The 19,745-nt window shown below is 45.3% G+C and overlaps 1 protein-coding gene across 1 annotated transcript; it reads right to left on the reverse strand.

The window, feature by feature from the left end:
• Positions 1 to 2,497: 2,497 nt before the first annotated feature.
• On the reverse strand, positions 2,498 to 19,160 carry LOC130122980 (dual specificity protein phosphatase 19-like). Its single transcript, XM_056292079.1, has 5 exons — positions 18,997 to 19,160; positions 18,606 to 18,849; positions 13,027 to 13,073; positions 11,684 to 11,836; positions 2,498 to 5,024 (listed from the first exon to the last, which is right to left on the reverse strand). The coding sequence occupies exons 2-5, from the start codon at positions 18,823 to 18,825 to the stop codon at positions 4,842 to 4,844; spliced, it is 603 nt and encodes a 200-aa protein (XP_056148054.1). The 5' UTR covers positions 18,826 to 18,849; positions 18,997 to 19,160; the 3' UTR covers positions 2,498 to 4,841.
• Positions 19,161 to 19,745: the final 585 nt, after the last annotated feature.

Genomic DNA, 19,745 nt, shown 5'->3' on the forward strand with positions numbered 1-19,745 from the left:
CACCTAAAATGCAAAATAATCATAATAACTTTATTTATATAGCATGTTTCTAAAAAAAATGCTACAAAGTGCTTTACATAGAAATAATGATATAATATAATAATAAAGAATTAAAATTACTCAAAAGTCTTTCTCATTTAGGGCAATCCAAAGAATGAGAATTTTAAATCAAATGACCAGTTAAATGGAGTCCGGCTAGAATAAACAGGCTCATGCAAAAGGTCACCATTTTAAACCCCTAGAGGCTTAGGCAGCGCCCATTTGTGAATGACTATTAGTGTACGAGTGTGAAGTGGGCCAGTGCTGTGAGCAAGGTTGCGTAAAGTCAGCCTGCCTGGGGTAAGTAAAAGGTTTTTTAAAAAGTGTAAAGGTCAATAAATGCACACATCTGGGTCACCGAAACATGATGCAATGTACGTGCATGCACAGCATGGTCGCAGCCCCACTGGAACTGTAGGAGATTCATTACATTGCAGAGGAGGGGAGCGCTTCCGCTTCACTACCCCCATCTGTATCTTTTCTCCCTTCCAACAGTGGCAAACAAGTCACTTAACCTAATGAACCTGACATTTAATTAACTAAACGAAAACGGAGATTTAGTTCTTGTCAATCAACCGACTGTGAGTGGCTATTGTAGCACTGAGTTCATGTTAATGACTGCCTAGAAGACATTCACACAATGCCCGTTTCTTTTTTTCAAACAAATATGCCAGTTTTGTGCAGAAACTCGTGCTCAGCAATAGCCGGGATCGAGCCAACGCAAGCCAAAATAGGACAGAATCCAAGAATGTAGTTTGAAATCTGGTCTCGAGACACAATCTGAGTAAAAGAGTCCATGTGCTAGAGATTAAAGACAATTCAGTTTTTTCCACATTGGAGGGTTTCAAATTTTAGTCTCATTGCAGCAGAAGGTCTGAGCAGAGCTTTCTGCAAACATCTGTTCAGCACTTCTGCTGTGAAGATAGGTGTCCAGGGGTTCACAGGGCCTTACCGTGTTCCTGTGGCTGTTTGCTCCTATTGGTCCCCGGAAGACCCCCTTGATGCTCCGCAGCTGTCCATCGCGAAGGTGGGTGGAGCTGATAACGATGTAGTAGCACGCCATCGCATTTCATCTGGTGATCTATCTATCTATCTATCTATCTTTACCTGACCGTCAGTATGGGAGAATCAAAGCAAAAGTAGAGAAACTGTTGAAAAAGTACAATCAACTGGTTTCCTCTCCTCACCTCCCCCCTTCACCTCTTCCTTGTTTGCTCCTCTGTCCTCTTCAAGTCCCTCCTTCGCTCCTCACTTTTTTCTTTCTGCTTCCCTGTTTCATCAAGTGACGGAGATAAGTTGCATTCTCCTCCTGAGTTGCACTTGCGGCTACTTCACTAGATCTTCCCTCGCCCTCTTCTGGTTTCGCTCTCCTTTCCCCCTTAGTTTAAAGTGTTTCACACCTAAATTTCCCCATCTCAAATTCTTCCTTGCACATTTCCCCTCCCCTCCCTTTAAATATTTCTCTTTAAATCTTTTCCTCTGTGTTTTGCTTTCATCTTTCATTCATCAGTCCTTCTTTATCATTCACTACTTCTCAACCCTTTGTGCTAAATCTTCCCCATCTAGATTTTACTCTGAATCTCTTTTTGCCGTTTCTCATCCAACTCACTCTCCACTTCTCTGTCTAACTCTCTTCAGCTAATTATCTTCTTGTCTGTCCTTTGCCTCCGCGACCCTCACTTCTTTACTTTACAACCTGCTGCCCCCTCCCCCTCAGTCAGTTCTCCTTATATCCGTCTTTCCCTTTGTCTCCCCGTCTTTAGAGTGGAGACAGACAGTTTCCCCTCCTTTACAGCTGTGTTATATCAGTTATCCCCATCTCAGGTCCCTCATCCCGCTGCATCCCCTTGTTTCTCTCTCTATCTCTCTGTCTATCTTTGTTAATAGAGATCTGTCTTCTTCAGCCCCTTTCTCTCTCCTACAGCAGGCGTGCAGCTTTGCTTTCAGGATTCTTTCCTGTCCTCCTCTGCGCTGTGTGTGCTCCGCTTCCCTCTCTCTCTCTCTCTCTCTCTTGCCTCCTCTCGCTCCCTCTCTGCTGATCTCTTGCTCTGTGGCCAGGAGAGTGGTTTGCTCCTCAGTTACCCGCGGTTACCATCTGCCCTTTTAACGCATGGAGTGCTGACGCTTGCTCTCTCCTTTTTCCCTCCCTCTCCATCTCTCTTGCTTGCTCTGCCTCTCTCTCTCTCTCTCTCCCTCTCTCTCTTGTCCCTCTCCCCATCTCTGCCTCCTCTTTCTCTGACAAAGTAGTTTTCTCTGTCTCTCTCTTTCTCATCTCTCCCTGTCTCTTTGTCTCTCACCCACTCTATTGCATCTCCCCGTCTCCGTCTCTTTCTGTCTCTCTCCCTCACTCCGGCTGTCGCCCCTCTCCTTTCTTCTCTCTAACCAAAAGCGCCACCTACTGGCAAGCTGGGATGACACCAAGAGAAAACAGGCAACAAGAGACGGAACAATTCCTCCTGAAGTTTTAATTTCTATATGTATACACACACGCACGCACGCACACACGCACGCACGCACGCACACCCACAACCTCGCGCGCGCGCGCGCACACACACACATATATATTTATATGTATATCTATATTTCAGTTTTACGATTTTATTACATTTTCTTACAAATAAATCAAATAAAATATATTCAGGCCCATAGAGAGAATCTTCTGGATGTGTCAAAGAATAGTAATGTGAAAAGTAATGCGATATTTTATCGATCGCCTTAGTGCTACCCCATATAATAATAATACTTAGTGCTACCCCATTTATATATATATATATATATATATACACACACACACACACACACACACACACACATGCATGCATGCACAAACTCACATATATATTTATATTTCAGTTTTATGATTTTGTTACATTTTCTTACGAATAAATCAAATAAAATATATCCAGGCCCATAGAGAGAATCTTGTGGATGTGTCAGAGACTAGTAATGTGAAAAGTAATGCGATATTTTATCGATCGCCTTAGTGCTACCCCATGAATAAATAATGCAACCACAACTTGTTCTGACATTAATACGGCTTTTGACGAATAAAAGCAGTTTGAAAACAGGCCACATAAGTAACCATAGCCCTGATACGGGGGTCATTAATTCGAGGCGTTTTGAGATTCTCATTAATGGAACTTTTACAGAAGCTGCATTAAGATGAGGACGACTTTAGGAAACATTCTCCATGCCAAATCTATTTTAAGTCACCTTACAATTTGGAGAAAGTTTTGCCCTATGAGGGACGCGTGTTTCCCAACAAGCAAGGCAACATTACATCATACAGTAGTTGAGCAGGCAGTGGTGGGTATGGGATACACAGTGGAATATAAATGAGGCTTACAAGGAAATGGTATATTTAAAAGCACAGTCAGTTATTTTACACAGGACTGAAAATGATGCATTGTAATTTGTGAATGTTGATCAGAACCCATATTTCCCAAATTAAGCTGAACCGTACTGTCTTAATAGGTTACTTTATCCAATTTCTTCGGGAAACAAGTTGTCACATACCAAAAGTTTGACTTGTGGGTTGCTCATACAGTATAGCACATTCAGAAATAATACAAAATTATAAAAGACATGTATATCATTATGTAATTGGTCCGAGACACCGACTGAGGCAAAATTTTAGAAAATAAATGATGAAAAGCATTTTTTTCTAAAAATAGCTCTAGTATGTTCTCCCTTGACCTTTCGTGTAAATACGGGCATACAGGTAGCATGGGTGTGGACGCATGGACACACACACACAATATATACATTGACGCATACAAACACCCAAAAGACATAATTAGACAGCATTGTTGTGTGTGCCTTGCCCTCTTCCTCATGGCAGTCATTATATAAGTTTGACATGAATGGGAAAAGCACAACATTTTCCAAAAAACTCCTTAAGTGTAAATTTTGTGGGACTGAAAAGACCCAACCAGTGTTTTTACATGCTTTTTTAGCCCATTTACTACAAATCATGTATACTTTACATTATTCCAGACCATTTTCAAAAGCAGAACCATACTGTTTTAGATTTCGTAAATGTGTTTTCCCTACCTTCCACGCAGCAATTGGTGTCCATTCCTTGTAGTACAGATTGAAAATGAACTTGCATGGATTTGAAACTTGCATGAGATAGGTAATCCATCAATCACAGTGAACATTTAGTCACAATTGTTTTTTTTTGTCAAAGTTACATCATCATTGCAGGATGATGCAGTTGAAAGTCCCAGAAAACTTCTCAAATCAATCCACGCTTTCAACTGCATTATCCTCCAACCTCTTCTTTTCAGCTTGTCCCCTGTTTCTCAGGGGTCACCACAGCGGATTTTATAGTTTCCATCGGTACCCTGTGAGGGCACAACATGGTGGTCATTGTTAACCCGGGCCTTGACCGATCCAGTATGGTCTTGTCAATCTGTGTACTGATTTGGCAAAATTTTACATTGGATGCCCTTCATGACACAACCACTAACCCTATGGATGGTGGCACAGGTAAAGTGCTGGATGCCATCCCAGTATTCATGGACTTGCACCCATGCCTGTCACAATTATCCTCCAACAATAACAATTATCCTCCAACAAAAAATAAAGGCATTCAAGAATTCTAAAACACTTAAGTATGCTTTGGAAAATGGTCGGGAGTAATGTAAATTATATGTGATTTGTAATAAATGGGCAACAACATGGAAAAACACCAGCGTTGTCCTTTAAGGTCTGGGTAGCATCTCTGTGTTTGGGTTGTGTAGTTATGGAAAGATTGTAGTTCCTTCATAGGCACTGGAAGCAGAATTGGAGGTTGTATTTTAAGGTTTGTAGTTCTGCAGTTGCTGGTAAAAGCCGGGGTTGGGGCAGACTGAGGGCCTTGCCTGCTTTACATGCCTGTACGCATCATCAAATGACAGGCCATCTCTCAACATCAGGTAGCCCATCACGATGGAGGATGACCGTGACACGCCAGCATTACAGTGGACTAGGACCACACCACTCTGAGGCACAAGAGAAAGACAGACAATACAAGATGTGAGACAAAAGTATACATGTTTCTGAACTGTACTAAAAAATATGCTTTATGATCCCCCCCCTTTTTCTCCCCAGTTGTACTTGGCCAATTACTCCACTCTTCTCAGTCATCCCGGTCGCTGCTCCACCCCCTCTGCCGATCCAGGGAGGGCTGCAGGCTACCACATGCCTCCTCCGATACATATGGAGTCACCAGCTGCTTCTTTTCTCCTGACAGTGAGGAGTTTCGCCAGGGAGGATCACACTATTCCCCCCAGTTCCCCCTCCCCTCCAAACAGGTGCCCCAACCGAACAGAGGAGGTGCTAGTGCAGTGACCACGACACATACCCACATCTGGCTTCCCAGCAAGCCAGACGTAACATGGGGATTCGAACCGGTGATCCCCGTGTTGGTAGGCAACGGAAAAGACCGCCACACCACGCCTATTAACCTTTTTTTAACTGCCTGAAATGTCCAGCTGGATTTCAGTTTCCCAGAAAAACTGTTAAGACTCAAGCTATAACTATTTACTGTTTGTACTGGCCGATTTTTGTGGCTAACTGCACTCACATTATTTGTCAAAAGCTTTTAATGGAGAACTTTTATGTGTATCGTATAAATTATTGAGTGCAGCAAAAGCACTGGAATTAGCTACCTCAAATAAAAGGAAACAATGTCAAAAAATAACAGAAATATTACAGTGCACTATAGTTGATTTCAGATTTCAATCAGTGCTTCTTAAGGGGCTGTACTTGAAATCAGAATTTGCACTGGCTATACACACAATGTGTACAATGCTTCGGGGACTGTACTTTATTTAGTATTGCTATTGAGTATTTTCACAGCAAGAAAACTCATTATTTATATTTATTATTAATATCTGTTTTCATCCTACCAGGGGCTATTGCCCCCAACAACACAGCTCCTAGGATCACCGGGACACACAAACCCCTCCACCACATTAAGTTGGTGATTCTTTGAGGGTAAGGCAAATTAGTCCCAGAGGAGGGGCCAGACTAAGAGCAATTCCCAAGAAACCCAATGAAATTACACCAGCAGAGTTACAGCACCTCGCCCGGAAAAGGGAAACCGGGGCCCCCTCCTGGAGCCAGACCTGGAAAGGGAGCTCACCGGCGAGTGTCTGGTGTCTGGACCTTGGCCCATGGGGCCTAATCGGGCCCAGCCCAAAAAAACAACAACATGGAGCCTCCACCCTGTAGACCCACTACACATGGGGATTGGGGTAGGGTGCAATGCAGGCCGGGTGGCAGGCAAAAGAGGGGACCAGGGTTTGCCACCTCCTGGCATCGCAGATTGGTGCTTGGGACATGGAATGTCACCTCTCTGGCAGGGAAGGAGCCTGAGCTGGTGCAGGAAGTGGATCGGTACCAACTAGATATAGTTGGGCTCACCTCCACACATAGCATGGGCTCTGGTACCAAATTCCTGGAGAGGGGCTGGACTCATTACTTTTCCAGAGTTGGCCAAGGTGACAGGCGCCGGGCGGGTGTGAGGATACTCATAAGTCACTGATTGAGCACCGCCGTGTTGGAGTTCTCCCCGGGAATGAGAGGGTCGCCTCTATACGACTACGAGTCACTGGGGGGGGGGAGGCTCTGACTGCTGTGTGTGCTTATGCACTGAATAGCAGTTTGGAGTATCCGGCCTGCTTGGAGTCTCTAGGTGGTGTCCTGGATAGGGCTGTACCTCGGGACTCTACAGTTCTGCTAGGGGACTTCAATGCTCACGTGGGCAAAAATGGAGAAACCCGGAGGGGCGTGATTGGGAGGAACGGCCTCCCCAATCTGAACCCAAGCGGTGCCTTGTTATTGGACTTCTATGTAAGTCATGGTTTGGCCATAACAAACACCATGTTCAAACATAAGGTAGCTCATAAGTGTACTTGGTACAAGAACACCTTAGGTCGAAGATCGATGTTGGACTTTGTGGTCGTGTCATCAGATCTGCGGCCATATGTTTAGGACACTCAGGTGAAGAGAGGAGCAGAGCTGTCAACTGATCACCACCTGGTGGTGAGTTGGATCAGATGGCAGGAAAGGCTGCCAGACAGACCTGGCAAACCCAAACGTGTAGTGAGGGTGAACTGGGAATGTCTGGTGGAGGCCCCTGTCCATAAGGTCTTCAACTCCCACCTCTGAAAGAAGTTCTTGCGTATCTCGAGGGAGGCTGGGGACATGGAGTCTGAATGGGCCATGTTCAAAGCCTCTAATGCAGATGCAGCAGGCAGGAACTGGGGTCATAAGGTCATTGGTGCCTGTCGAGGTGGCAACCTAAGAACCCGCTGGTGGACACTGGTGGTAAGGGAAGCCATTAGGCTGAAGAAGGAGGCCTTTCAGGCTTGGTTGGCCCAGGGGTCTCCTGAAGTAGCAGACAGGTACCGGGAGGCCAGAAGGGCTGCGGCTTCAGTGGTCGCGGAAGCAAAAACTCGGGTGTGGGAGGAGTTTGACGAGGCTATGGAGGAGGACTTTCGGTTGGCCTCAAGGAAGTTCTGGCAAACAATCTGGCGACTTGGGAAAGGGACGCAGGGCTTGACTCAGGCTGTGGTCAGCTGGGGGGGGAACTGTTGTCAAGTGGTGGAAAGAACACTTTGAGGAGCTCCTGAACCTGGCTAACACGTCCCCAGTGGAAGAGGTAGAGTCTGAAGAATCAGGGGAAGCCCCACCCATATCCCTGGCAGAGGTCTCTGAGGAAGTTAAGAAGCTCCTCGATCGCAAGGCACCAGGTGTGGATGAGATTCACCCCGAGATGCTGAAGGCTCTGGACATTGTTTGGCTGTCTTGGCTGACATGCTTCTTCAGTGTTGTGTGGAGGTCGGGGACAGTACCTGTGGAGTGGCAGACTGGGGTGGTGGTTCCCATATTTAAAAAGAGGGACTGGAGGGTGTGCTCCAATAATTGGGGCATCACATTGCTCAGCCTCCCTGGGAAAGTCTACTCTAGGGAGCTGGAAAGGAGGCTCCAACCGATTGTCGAACCTCGGATCCAGTAGGGACAATGCGGATTCCGTCCTGGGAGGTCCAGGATGTTGAGTGTCTTGTAAACAAACTGATCTGGGGACAGATTTGCCAATCCATAGGCCACGTTCAACACATGAGACACCTGACAGAACGAAATGCACGGGGGAAACAAAAAGGTGATTTCTTTTCTGTCTTTAAAATGCAGACTATCATTCTCTACCTTGTTTTCTAGTTTGTGTCCAGTTTTTATTTATCCAAAGGAGTTGAATCAAGTGCAAGTGGACTTGGTATATATCAGTGAAGACGTTCGCCTCTCATCCAAGAGGCTTCCTCAGTTCGTGCCTTTCTGACTAGACCAAGCTAGTCTGACTGGCTGGTGATGAGACTCAGTATTTATCCTCTAGGAGTCGTTGTCAGAGCAATTGATATGTGTGGCTCTTTGTGATCAGATGGTAAACAGGCATTGGTAAACATCTGATCACAAAGAGCCACACATATCAATAGCTCTGACAACGACTCCTAGAGGATAAATACTGAGTCTCATCACCAGCCAGTCAGACTAGCTTGGTCTAGTCAGAAAGGCACGAACTGAGGAAGCCTCTTGGATGAGAGGCGAAACGTCTTCACTGATATATACCAAGTCCAGTTGCACTTGATTCAACTCCTTTGGATAACCATGACCTGGATGAATGAGAACATTCACAGACAGTTTTTATTTATATTGTATTGTTTTCTCTTGTGTTTTGTTCCGTGCAAGACTACTTATGACATGTAATTTGAACATTATTTTACACAGGTTAGATTTAGGACACGATAATAAATATTTTTTTGAGACTGGTTCATTGGTAAAAGCAGAAAAAAATGTAAAAAAATCAAAATGTGTGGAGCTTGTAAAGGCCAGAATGTCAATAACTCAAGGTTTCCTGTTAGATCCTTAATGTGATCTCTGGACTGAAGGATCTGAGAATTTCTTGTCAGTTAAGCTGTTTGGTTGTCTAGACATACCCCCACAGATAGAAAGAGAATCTACTTCTAAATCCTCCCGTTTGTAACCCTATCATTGCTTGGACAGCATCATGAGCATGCCCGGAACCAGCAAACAGAGATTTTTTATTCGCCCCTCACTATGAGATGCAGTGCTAAGCCTTCAATGAATATTTTCCCTGTGTAAATTATCATTACATGTGTTACAGAAGCCTGTCGAGGTGGCAACCTAAGAACCCGCTGGTGGACACTGGTGGTAAGGGAAGCCATAGGCTGAAGAAGGAGGCCTTTCAGGCTTGGTTGGCCCAGGGGTCTCCTGAAGTAGCAGACAGGTACCGGGAGGCCAGAAGGGCTGCGGCTTCAGTGGTCGCGGAAGCAAAAACTCGGGTGTGGGAGGAGTTTGACGAGGCTATGGAGGAGGACTTTCGGTTGGCCTCAAGGAAGTTCTGGCAAACAATCTGGCGACTTGGGAAAGGGACGCAGGGCTTGACTCAGGCTGTGTCTTCAGCTGGGGAGGGGAACTGTTGTCAAGTGATGGAAAGAACACTTTGAGGAGCTCCTGAACCTGGCTAACACGTCCCCAGTGGAGGAGGTAGAGTCTGAAGAATCAGGGGAAGCCCCACCCATATCCCTGGCAGAGGTCTCTGAGGAAGCTAAGAAGCTCCTCGATCGCAAGGCACCGGGTGTGGATGAGATTCACCCCGAGATGCTGAAGGCTCTGGACATTGTTTGGCTGTCTTGGCTGACATGCTTCTTCAGTGTTGTGAGGAGGTCGGGGACAGTACCTGTGGAGTGGCAGACTGGGGTGGTGGTTCCCATATTTAAAAAGAGGGACTGGAGGGTGTGCTCCAATAATTGGGGCATCACATTGCTCAGCCTCCCTGGGAAAGTCTACTCTAGGGAGCTGGAAAGGAGGCTCCAACCGATTGTCGAACCTCGGATCCAGTAGGGACAATGCGGATTCCATCCTGGCCGTTGAACAATGGACCAACATTTTACCCTTACACAAGTGTTGAGGGGGATATGGGGTCCAGCCAGTCTACATGTTTTTTGTGGACTTGGAGAAGACTTACGACCATGTACCCCGGGGTACTCTGTGGGGGGTACTGCGGGAGTATGGGGTACTGGGGCAGTTACTACAAGCCATCTGGTCATTGTATAACCAAAGTGAGAGCTGTGTCTGCATTCTCCGCACAAAGTCAAACACGTTTTCGGTGGGTGTCGGACTTCGCCAAGGTTGTCCCTTGTCTCCAGTTCTGTTTGTGATATCCATGAACAGGATCTCAAGGTACAGCCAAGGTGAGTGTGTCCATTTTGGAAACCTCAGAATTGCATCTCTGCTCTTTGCAGATGATGTGGTTTTGTTGGCTTCATCAGAACGCGACCTCCAGCGCACAATGGGGCAGTTTGCAGCTGAGTGTGAAATGGCCGGGATGAGAGTCAGCACCTCCAAGTCTGAGACCATGGTTCTCTACCGGCAAATTGTGGATTGCTCCCTCCAGGCTGGGGATAAGTTGTTGCCTCAAGTGAAGGAGTTCAAGTATCTCGGGCTCTTGTTCATGATTGAGGGTAGGATGGAGCAGGAGATTGACTGGCAGATTGGTGCAGCATCAGCAGTAATGCGGATGTTGTACCGGACCGTTATTGTGAAGAGGGAGCTGAGCCAGAAGGCAAAGCTCTCAATTTACCAGTCAATCTTCGTTTCAACCCTCACCTATGGTCATGAGCTTTGGGTAGTGACCAAAAGGGTGAGATCATGGATACAAGTAGCGGAAATTAGTTTCCTCCGTAGAGTGTCTGGGCTCAGCCTTAGAGATAGGGTGAGGAGCTTGGACAGCCGGAGGGAGCTCGGAGTAGAGCCACTGCTCCTTCACATCAAAAGGAGCCAGTTGAGGTGGTTCGGGCCTCTGATTAGGTTGCCCCCTGGGCACCTTGCTTTGGTGGTTTACCGGGCACAGCCAACTGGGTGGAGACCCCAGAGTAGACCCAGAACTCGCTGGAGGGACTACATGTCCAATCTGACCTGGGAACGCCTTGGGGTCCCCCAGGAGGAGCTGGAGGGCGTTGCTGGGGAGAGGGACGTCTGGAGTGCCCTACTTACCTTGCTGCCACCGCAAGCCGACCCCGGAGAAGTGGCTGAAGATGAATGAATGAATGAATGAATTTATTTTCACAGTACATAAAAGAAGGCCCCTTGACTGAAAACAGACTCCATCCTATTCAGAGTTCCTGACTAAAACTAACCTCACAGTTTACAGTGCAGACAGGCATCCTTGCCAACTGTTTTGCATTTGTGATGAGTAGTAGATGTGAGAGCTGTAAATGTGTGCACATATGTTACAACAGGCATAGCAATGCCAAGAGTGTGCTGGTTTTCTTTCCAACCAATCACTACAGCCGACTATTCCCTTAGTCAATACTTCCTGGTTGAAGATGCGCTAATCAGTGAATTTACCAGATGTAAAGATCATCTGGAAAGAAAACCTGCTTACTTTTGGAACCCTAAAGGTTGCCCATTTCTGTGTAATATGATACACACTGACATGGCAGATGAGTGTAAAGATGTTTGGATCTGCCCTTATGTCTGTGCTTATGCACCAACTATTGTCGTTTTGTGTGTGTGTGTGTGTGTGTGTGTGTGTGTGTGTGTGTGTGTGTGTGTGTGTGTGTGTGTGTGTGTGTACCTGCTTCAGAGCCTGGTCTATGAAGGAGCAGCATTCCTCCAGGTAGGAAGTGATGTCAGTATCTGGGACGTCCAGGATGTTGAGTGTCTTGTAAGCAAACTGATCTGGGAACAGATTTGCTACTCCATAGGCCACGTTCAACACATGAGACACCTGACAGAATGAAATGCATGGGGGAAACAAAAAGGTGATTTCTTTTCTGTCTTTAAAATGCAGACTATCATCATTCTCTACCTTGTTTTCTAGTTTGTGTCCAGTTTTTATTTATCCAAAGGAGTTGAATCAAGTGCAAGTGGACTTGGTATATATCAGTGAAGACGTTTCGCCTCTCATCCAAGAGGCTTCCTCAGTTCGTGCCTTTCTGACTAGACCAAGCTAGTCTGACTGGCTGGTGATGAGACTCAGTATTTATCCTCTAGGAGTCGTTGTCAGAGCTATTGATATGTGTGGCTCTTTGTGATCAGATGTTTACCAACGCCTCTTTACCATCTGATCACAAAGAGCCACACATATCAATAGCTCTGACAACGACTCCTAGAGGATAAATACTGAGTCTCATCACCAGCCAGTCAGACTAGCTTGGTCTAGTCAGAAAGGCACGAACTGAGGAAGCCTCTTGGATGAGAGGCGAAACGTCTTCACTGATATATACCAAGTCCAGTTGCACTTGATTCAACTCCTTTGGATAACCATGACCTGGATGAATGAGAACATTCACAGACAGTTTTTATTTATATTGTATTGTTTTCCCTTGTGTTTTGTTCTGCGCAAGACTACTTATGACATGTAATTTGAACATTATTTTACACAGGTTAGATTTAGGACACGATAATAAATATTTTGTTGAGACTGGTTCATTGGTAAAAGCAGAAAAAAATGTAAAAAAATAAAAATGTGTGGAGCTTGTAAAGGCCAGAATGTCAATAACTCAAGGTTTCCTGTTAGATCCTTAATGTGATCTCTGGACTGAAGGATCTGAGAATTTCTTGTCAGTTAAGCAGTTTGGTTGTCTAGACATACCCCCACAGATAGAAAGAGAATCTACTTCTAAATCCTCCTGTTTGTAACCCTATCATTACTTAGACAGCATCATGAGCATGCCTGGAACCAGCAAAAAGAGATTTTTTTTTCGCCCCTCACTATGAGATGCAGTGCTAAGCCTTCAATGAATATTTTCCCTGTGTAAATTATCATTACATGTGTTAGAGAAGCCCCCCCCCCCCCAGGATTGGCTAATTCTCCAGAAAAACACGTTTACAATACTGGTTTTATTCTCTTTACCATTCATGTACAATTTTAGCACACTGGCAGCAAGGCACCTCCATTGACCTTTATGTACTGACCTTATATCTCTGCAGAGTGTCAATGTCATGAGCTACATCCTGAGAGGCTGAAACATGCAAAAAAAGACAAATTAGAATACAGACAGGACAGAAAAGAAGAGTGGGCTATGCATTTTGTCACCACAAGTAATCAAATTAACAAATGCATCCCACCCTTGGGTGTCCTGGGAGCATAGCGGTCTATTCCGTTGCCTACCAACATGGAGCTCTCTGTTTCAAATCCCCATGTTACCTCCAGCTTGGTCAGGCGTCCCTACAGACACAATTGGTCATGTCTGCGGATAGGAAGCCAGATGTGGGTCTATGTCCTGGTCGCTTCACTAGCGCCTCCTCTGGCCGGCACTATTTTCACTTTTTTTATTTCTGGATTTTTTCCCCGTTTTTCTCCCCAATTGTACTTGGCCAATTACCCCACTCTTCTGAGTCGTCCCAGTTGCTGTTCCAACCCCTCTGCTGATCTGGGGAGGGCTGCAGACTACCACATGCCTCCTCTCATACATGTGGAGTCGCCGGCCTCTTCTTTTCACCTGACAGTGAGGAGTTTCACCAGGGGGACGTAGCGTGTGGGGCAATCACACTATTCCCCCCCAGTTCCCCCTCTCCCCTGAACAGGCATCTCGACTGACCAGAGGAGCCGCTAGAGCAGCAACCAGGACACATACCCACATCCGGCTTCCCACCCGCAGACACAGCCAATTGTGTCTGTAGGGATGCTCGACCAAGCCGGAGGTAACACGAGGATTCGAACTACCGCTCCCCGTGTTGGTAGGCAACGGAATAAACTGCCACGCCACCCCGGTCTTTTTGCTTGCCATGTCTTTGAAATAACTACAGCTTCTACAACCCTTACAAATGTTGGGTTACATGTGACACAAGTCCTTGTGGAATAGACACCAAGTCTATTTGGAAGGAATACTCCAAAATTCCAAAACCATTTGTGCAACGGTTTTACTTTGGTGCTTAGACTGAACAGTATTCTTGAATTTGTTATAAACCCTTTAACCAACTAACTGTCTCTGCACAGACGACATGTTTTATCAACTTCGGCTGACATTCTTGTCAAACTTACTAATGCAGTTTATGTCAACTGAAAATGAAGTCAGAGTAGTCGGATACGTCAATTAATAATGATTGGGGAGGGAAAATTGAACCCCTCCACCACCCCCACCACCCCCCCCCAAAAAAAAGGAAAGAAAAAAATACACATAACAGTTTTTTCCAAGAAGACAATTTCAGACTGAATAACAGAGTGGTAACGAAATGGCAGAAAATTGGTTAGCCTAAATCAAGCCGTAACATAAATGTCATACAAAATTAAACTCAAAACATTTGCTGGCCTGAAACAAATTACGTAGTGTGCTGGAAGCAATTATCAAACAATCTCTCAATCTGATCGCATGGAATCAAATTTACTAAAAACATCCGGGAAAGCAGCAGTTGACATAAAGTCCTAACTGATAATTTAACAATTTAAATGCTGGAGAAGGAGGTCTATTTTCCTCATCCTCAACCAAGGCCTGTAACTCTGATGCAGTTTGCTGGCTGGCGTTGAACAGCATTTTTGTATTGTACCACGTGTTTGTTATTTTGTTAGGATTGTTGTGATCTTCAATCTTAATGTAGTCCTGCTTTTTTTTTCAGACGTTTCAGCATTTGCTGCAGCATAACCCCCCACCCCCACCCCCAAAAAATTATAGAGCAATTTTCATACACCTTCTCAATGTAAACTGCCAAGTCGAGCTCCTGCCTCCCAAATACCGATGAATGTTAATTCTTCTCACTCGGTGGGTACTTCAATTACTTGTTTTGAAGTCAGTTCAACCCCTTTTTGTTCCCTGTCCCATTAGCTCCACCTCATGGAAGCGGGAACTTGTATTTGGCTGCACGTTTTGAGCTGGTACTAAAACTGAGTACCCAGAACCATCAGAGAACCATGATAATAATAATGGAAATGTTTTCTGAACCCATGAGCGCCGTAAATCATCACAGCACACACTCATCATCATCAGCAGTCACTTAAAGCAAGTATGACTGTCCTCTCCATTGGGTTGTCTAATTGTGGGTCTTCAGATGGCTGTAGAGGCTGATCTGCAATCCACATACTTTGGTGTGGTGTGGACAGGGGAAAGTGGTGGTGGTGGGTGGGGGTGGTTGAGCCTTTTTCCCTCTCTCCTTGTGGTGCTATCAATTTCTCTCTGCGGCACAGTGGAGTTCCATTTCATGACGTGCAGCTCCGTCCTACACGGATTTCTTCCAGGGAAGCCTATCCAGTGCAATGTGTTCCCAGTGGCTCAATGTGATGTGGAATCTCTTCAGACTGGTCTTAATGTTTCTTTTGCCCGTCGGGAGCTTGCTGACCTTCCTTCAGCTGGGAGTACAGGATCTGTTTGGGGAGACGTGTGTTGAACATGCAGATGACATGGCCTATCCATCGGAGTTGGTGCTGCATTATGTAGTGGTGATGCTTGTCATGTTGGCTTCTTCCAGAACGCTGATGTTGGTGCATCTGTCCTTCCAGCTGATCCTCAGGATCTTTCCTAAGGATCTTTAGTGGCATTGTTCCAGGGCTCTCAGGTGCCTGCTGTAGGTGGTCCATGACTCTGCTCCAGCAGGGTGGGGAGGACAACAGCTGTGTAGACCAGGAGTTTTGTTTGGGCCTTTAGGTCTCAGTCTTCAAAGACTCTTTTCCTGAGTCTGGCATAAGCACCACTGGCACAACACAGTCAATGGTTGATCACAGCACACTACGGCACAGGCCATTGGTGGAGAAGAGCCTAAATTTATCAATAATCTGGTTAAAGCTTTTTGTTTTAGAGAATGAAATTCAAGACTTATATAGCATATTCTGACAAGGAAATAGGTATTATAATAGGATGTCGTTTCTTAATTCTAGTATTCACAATGTCAGTGAAGGCAGTCAATTGGGTTGCAGATAAGCAAGGGTGGAGGACGGCGGGGGGCAATATGATAGCTATAACTACAACAGCATCATGAAGAAAAAGGCTGCTTGTCAGTTGAATGACAACATAAAAATGGGTTAGGATGAGAAGTGAAACTGGGCCAATCTGGAAGCATCTGTTTTGTCAGGAGGAAAACTGTCATACAAAACATTCCCTGACAGAGGTGATCACAACAAGTTTGGAGAAGCCTGTCAAAAGACTGGTGATGTGATATGATACATACCAACCTTATGAGACAAAAAGTAGACTCGGGAGTCATGGCAATACTTGATAAGATCATTGTAAGTGGTTCAGAACGCATAGATATCCCTGTTATCATGCTCCAAATTTAAGTGTCACCAGCATGGGTATGGCCTTTAATGGAATAGGAGAGAACTATAATAAAGGTGAATAAGTTTGAGAATGTAATTGACTCTTATGTTAAGAAATACCAAGGATAGCGGGGTTGCACTGTGTAGAAAATAGTTCCTTGTTTTACCGGTAAGAGATACAATAGCTGATTTTACACTTCATCTGTTAGACAGATAATCAATATTACTGTAGAACAGCATCACGATATAGTTTGATGAAGTTTGTAATGCATTAGACTTCCTCTATTAGCATTGGTCCAAGGATCCAATTTTCACAAGGATGGGAGCGGTTTATGGAATGCTGTTAGCTGATCACCAGCTTAGTTAAAGTAGCCTACTTATTTCCCTGCAGTATTTAAAATGTGTTCATAAGTCATGAGCACTTAACAGTTCTGTCCTTTGGATAGAATTTGCTTGTAAAAGCTAACACTTGGGGCGGCACGGTGGCGCAGTGGTTAGTGCGGTCACCTCACAGCAAGAAGGGCCTAGGTTCGGGCCCCGGGGTAGTCCAACCTTGGGGGTCATCCCAAGTGTGCAGTTTGCATGTTCTCCCCGTGTCTGCGTGGGTTTCCTCCCACAGTCCAAAGACATGTAGGTCAGGTGAACTGGCCATACTAAATTGTCCCCAGGTGTGTATGTGTGTATGTGTGTGTGTGTGTGTGTGTGTGTGTGTGTGTGTGTGTGTGTGTGTGTGTGTGTATACATGTTTAGCTACCCTTGTGCGGACCAAATGTCCGCACAAGGATAGCAAAACCTGACAGGGTCTATTTTAGGGTTAGGAGTTGGTTTTAGGTTTACGGTTAAAATTAGGGTTAGATTAAGGTTAAGGTTAGGGTAAGGGTTAAGGTTAGGCATGTAGTTTGTGTGGGTAAGGTTAGGGTTAAGGGCTAGGAAATGAATGTAATCAATGAGGGGTCCGCACAAGGATAATGAAACACGACTGTGTGTGTGTGTGTGTGTGTGTGTGTGTGTGTGTGTGTGTGTGTGTGTGTGTGTGTGTGTGTGTGTGTGTGTTGGCCCTGTGATGAACTGGTGGCCTGTCCAGGGTGTCTCCCCACCTGCCGCCCAGTGACTGCTAGGATAGGCTCCAGCATCCCTGCAACCCCGAGTAAGGATAAGTGGTTTGGATAGTGGATGGATGGAAGCTGTTTACTGCTGAGCTGACTGCACATAAGCAACAATGGCCGCTACACTTGGTTTGTAGTCCGAGAAAATCAGTTACAATAGGTCTATTTCTCACTGCCTCCTACATCAAACTATAACATAATGCTGATCACCTGTCCAACAGAATCACCACGTTGTCATCATGTTATCAAATTGATAAAATAACTTGTTAATGGAGAAAAATCGTGGCTTTCAGCTTTAATTTTCCCCTTTGGTCGTCTCGGAAATTTACTTACATGCTACACAACAGCCACCAGTGCTGTTGATCGACTAATGCACTTAGGCTAAAACCCCACCAGTTCCACTGTGCTGCCGTCAATCTTAAACTCAGATAATAAAATGAAGGCCTACAGTCTCTGTGTATTAAATCAGAGATTAGCTTTTCCTAAATCAATAAATTCCATGTTCTGTGACAACAAGCATATACTATACAAAAAACAGGGCTGTGGTCCGCCTACTGAAAGGGGTGGATCTTTTATTTCTCAAAAAGTGGACCTTTTTATTCCCGAGCACAGGATCCCACAAGCTGGCCTTTACACAATCATTTATAGTAAAACAAAAACTAGTAATTGAGTGGGAGGGTCACCAAATAATGTCTTAAAAACCCAATGCAGTGACTATAAACTTGTCCTGTTCCATCCATCCATCCATTATTCAAACCGCTTATACTGCTCTCAGGGTCGCGGGGATGCTGGAGCCTATCCCAGCAGTCATTGGGCGGCAGGTGGGGAGACACCCTGGACAGGCCGCCAGGCCATCACAGGGCTATTTAATTCATATCAAATTTTAATCCATCTTTGTACCTTCTTCTTCTTATTCCCTGCTGATTGGTTTCAATGAATATACTTTAGTTGGACTTGTTGGGCTCTACCCCCCACCCCACCCCCTGCATTCTATCAATACTATCAGTACAGTTACATATTTAAGAAGCCGTTTAGAACTCAGCCAATTATTAGAAGAATGTGATCGACTCTTATGTTAAGAAATACCGAGGACACTGACAGCAGCGTTGCACTGTGTTGAAAGAAGGTCCTTGTTTGACCTGTGAGAGATCCAATAGTTGATTTTGGCAATCTGGGTAGAATCAGAAACACTTGTGCGTTACCGAGCAGTAGAGAGGGTCTCACGATGCCAACTTGGAGGTCCAGGCTTTTGTCCTCAACGAAGCCAAATCCTGCCCCATCTCCTTCCACCTGCTCCTCGGTCACCTGTCCTCCGGCCCTCCTCTCCACGAACTGCCGGCCGGTGACGGTGGTGACGCGCGTGCACTGCGTGTTGAGGCGGTCTCTGGAGAAAGCCTGGATCTCCTTGGCCAGCGAATGCATCGCACCGAGGTTTGCCAAACTCACCTGAGGCAAAACGGGGAAATGTTAGGCCTACATCGCCATTTATTTATTATTTTTGAAAAATAAACGTTAGTTTTTCATTAATTAAAAACAAAAACGGGAGCTTTGATGATAGGTTTACCCGCCGCTACTGCTTCGCGTATCACCCACCTGGTCTAAACGTTTTGAACTCTCGACCGAGGAAGAGAAGGATCCACCCACGATTTCACTAAACCTTTTTATATATGTGTATGCATAACGTAGTCAGAACTGTATTATCTTTGGAGAAACACAGACAGTTTGAACTGAGTACATGGCTTGAAGGGAACTGTCAGCTGTCGTAGCCACTCGAGTCGGAAGCTGCGTCAGATGGGATGGTGCGTTTGTGAGGACCTCGCAAAATGGTAACAGCGCCAACGTGTATGACGAGTCGTATGAAGGAACCAGGTTGACCTCACGGTGTCGCTGTTATTGATTTGATTTTGGAAAATACGAACAGTCCAAACAGGTTTTCTTCACAAAGACATGGCCATCCAAATCAACCACACACACACACGCACGCACAAGTGAAAATGAATAGATTTGGAAATGTAGCATGTGTTAGTCAAAATAAAAAGTGCAAGATGCATGACAATGTAAAAAAAATGCCATGATTATACAGAGACAAATAGCTATAATCTATGACGGACAATGTTTAAGATTCAAGATTCAGAAATGGTTGGGAGTTCGCAGCCAATTATTTTTGAAGCTGTGTGCACGACTCTGTCCAACAGTTTTGTTTTGGGTTTTTTTTCTCGTGGGCTGTAGAATAGCTGTTACCATACAGTTACTGAGAAAGTGAGCGCACTTTCTATACAGCTCCGTAGAACTGTCCGTAACACTGCAACCCCTTGACACTTAGAAAGAATAGTCTTTGGTGA

Source organism: Lampris incognitus, chromosome 13, assembly GCF_029633865.1.
Source record: "Lampris incognitus isolate fLamInc1 chromosome 13, fLamInc1.hap2, whole genome shotgun sequence".
Classification (NCBI taxonomy): domain Eukaryota; kingdom Metazoa; phylum Chordata; class Actinopteri; order Lampriformes; family Lampridae; genus Lampris; species Lampris incognitus.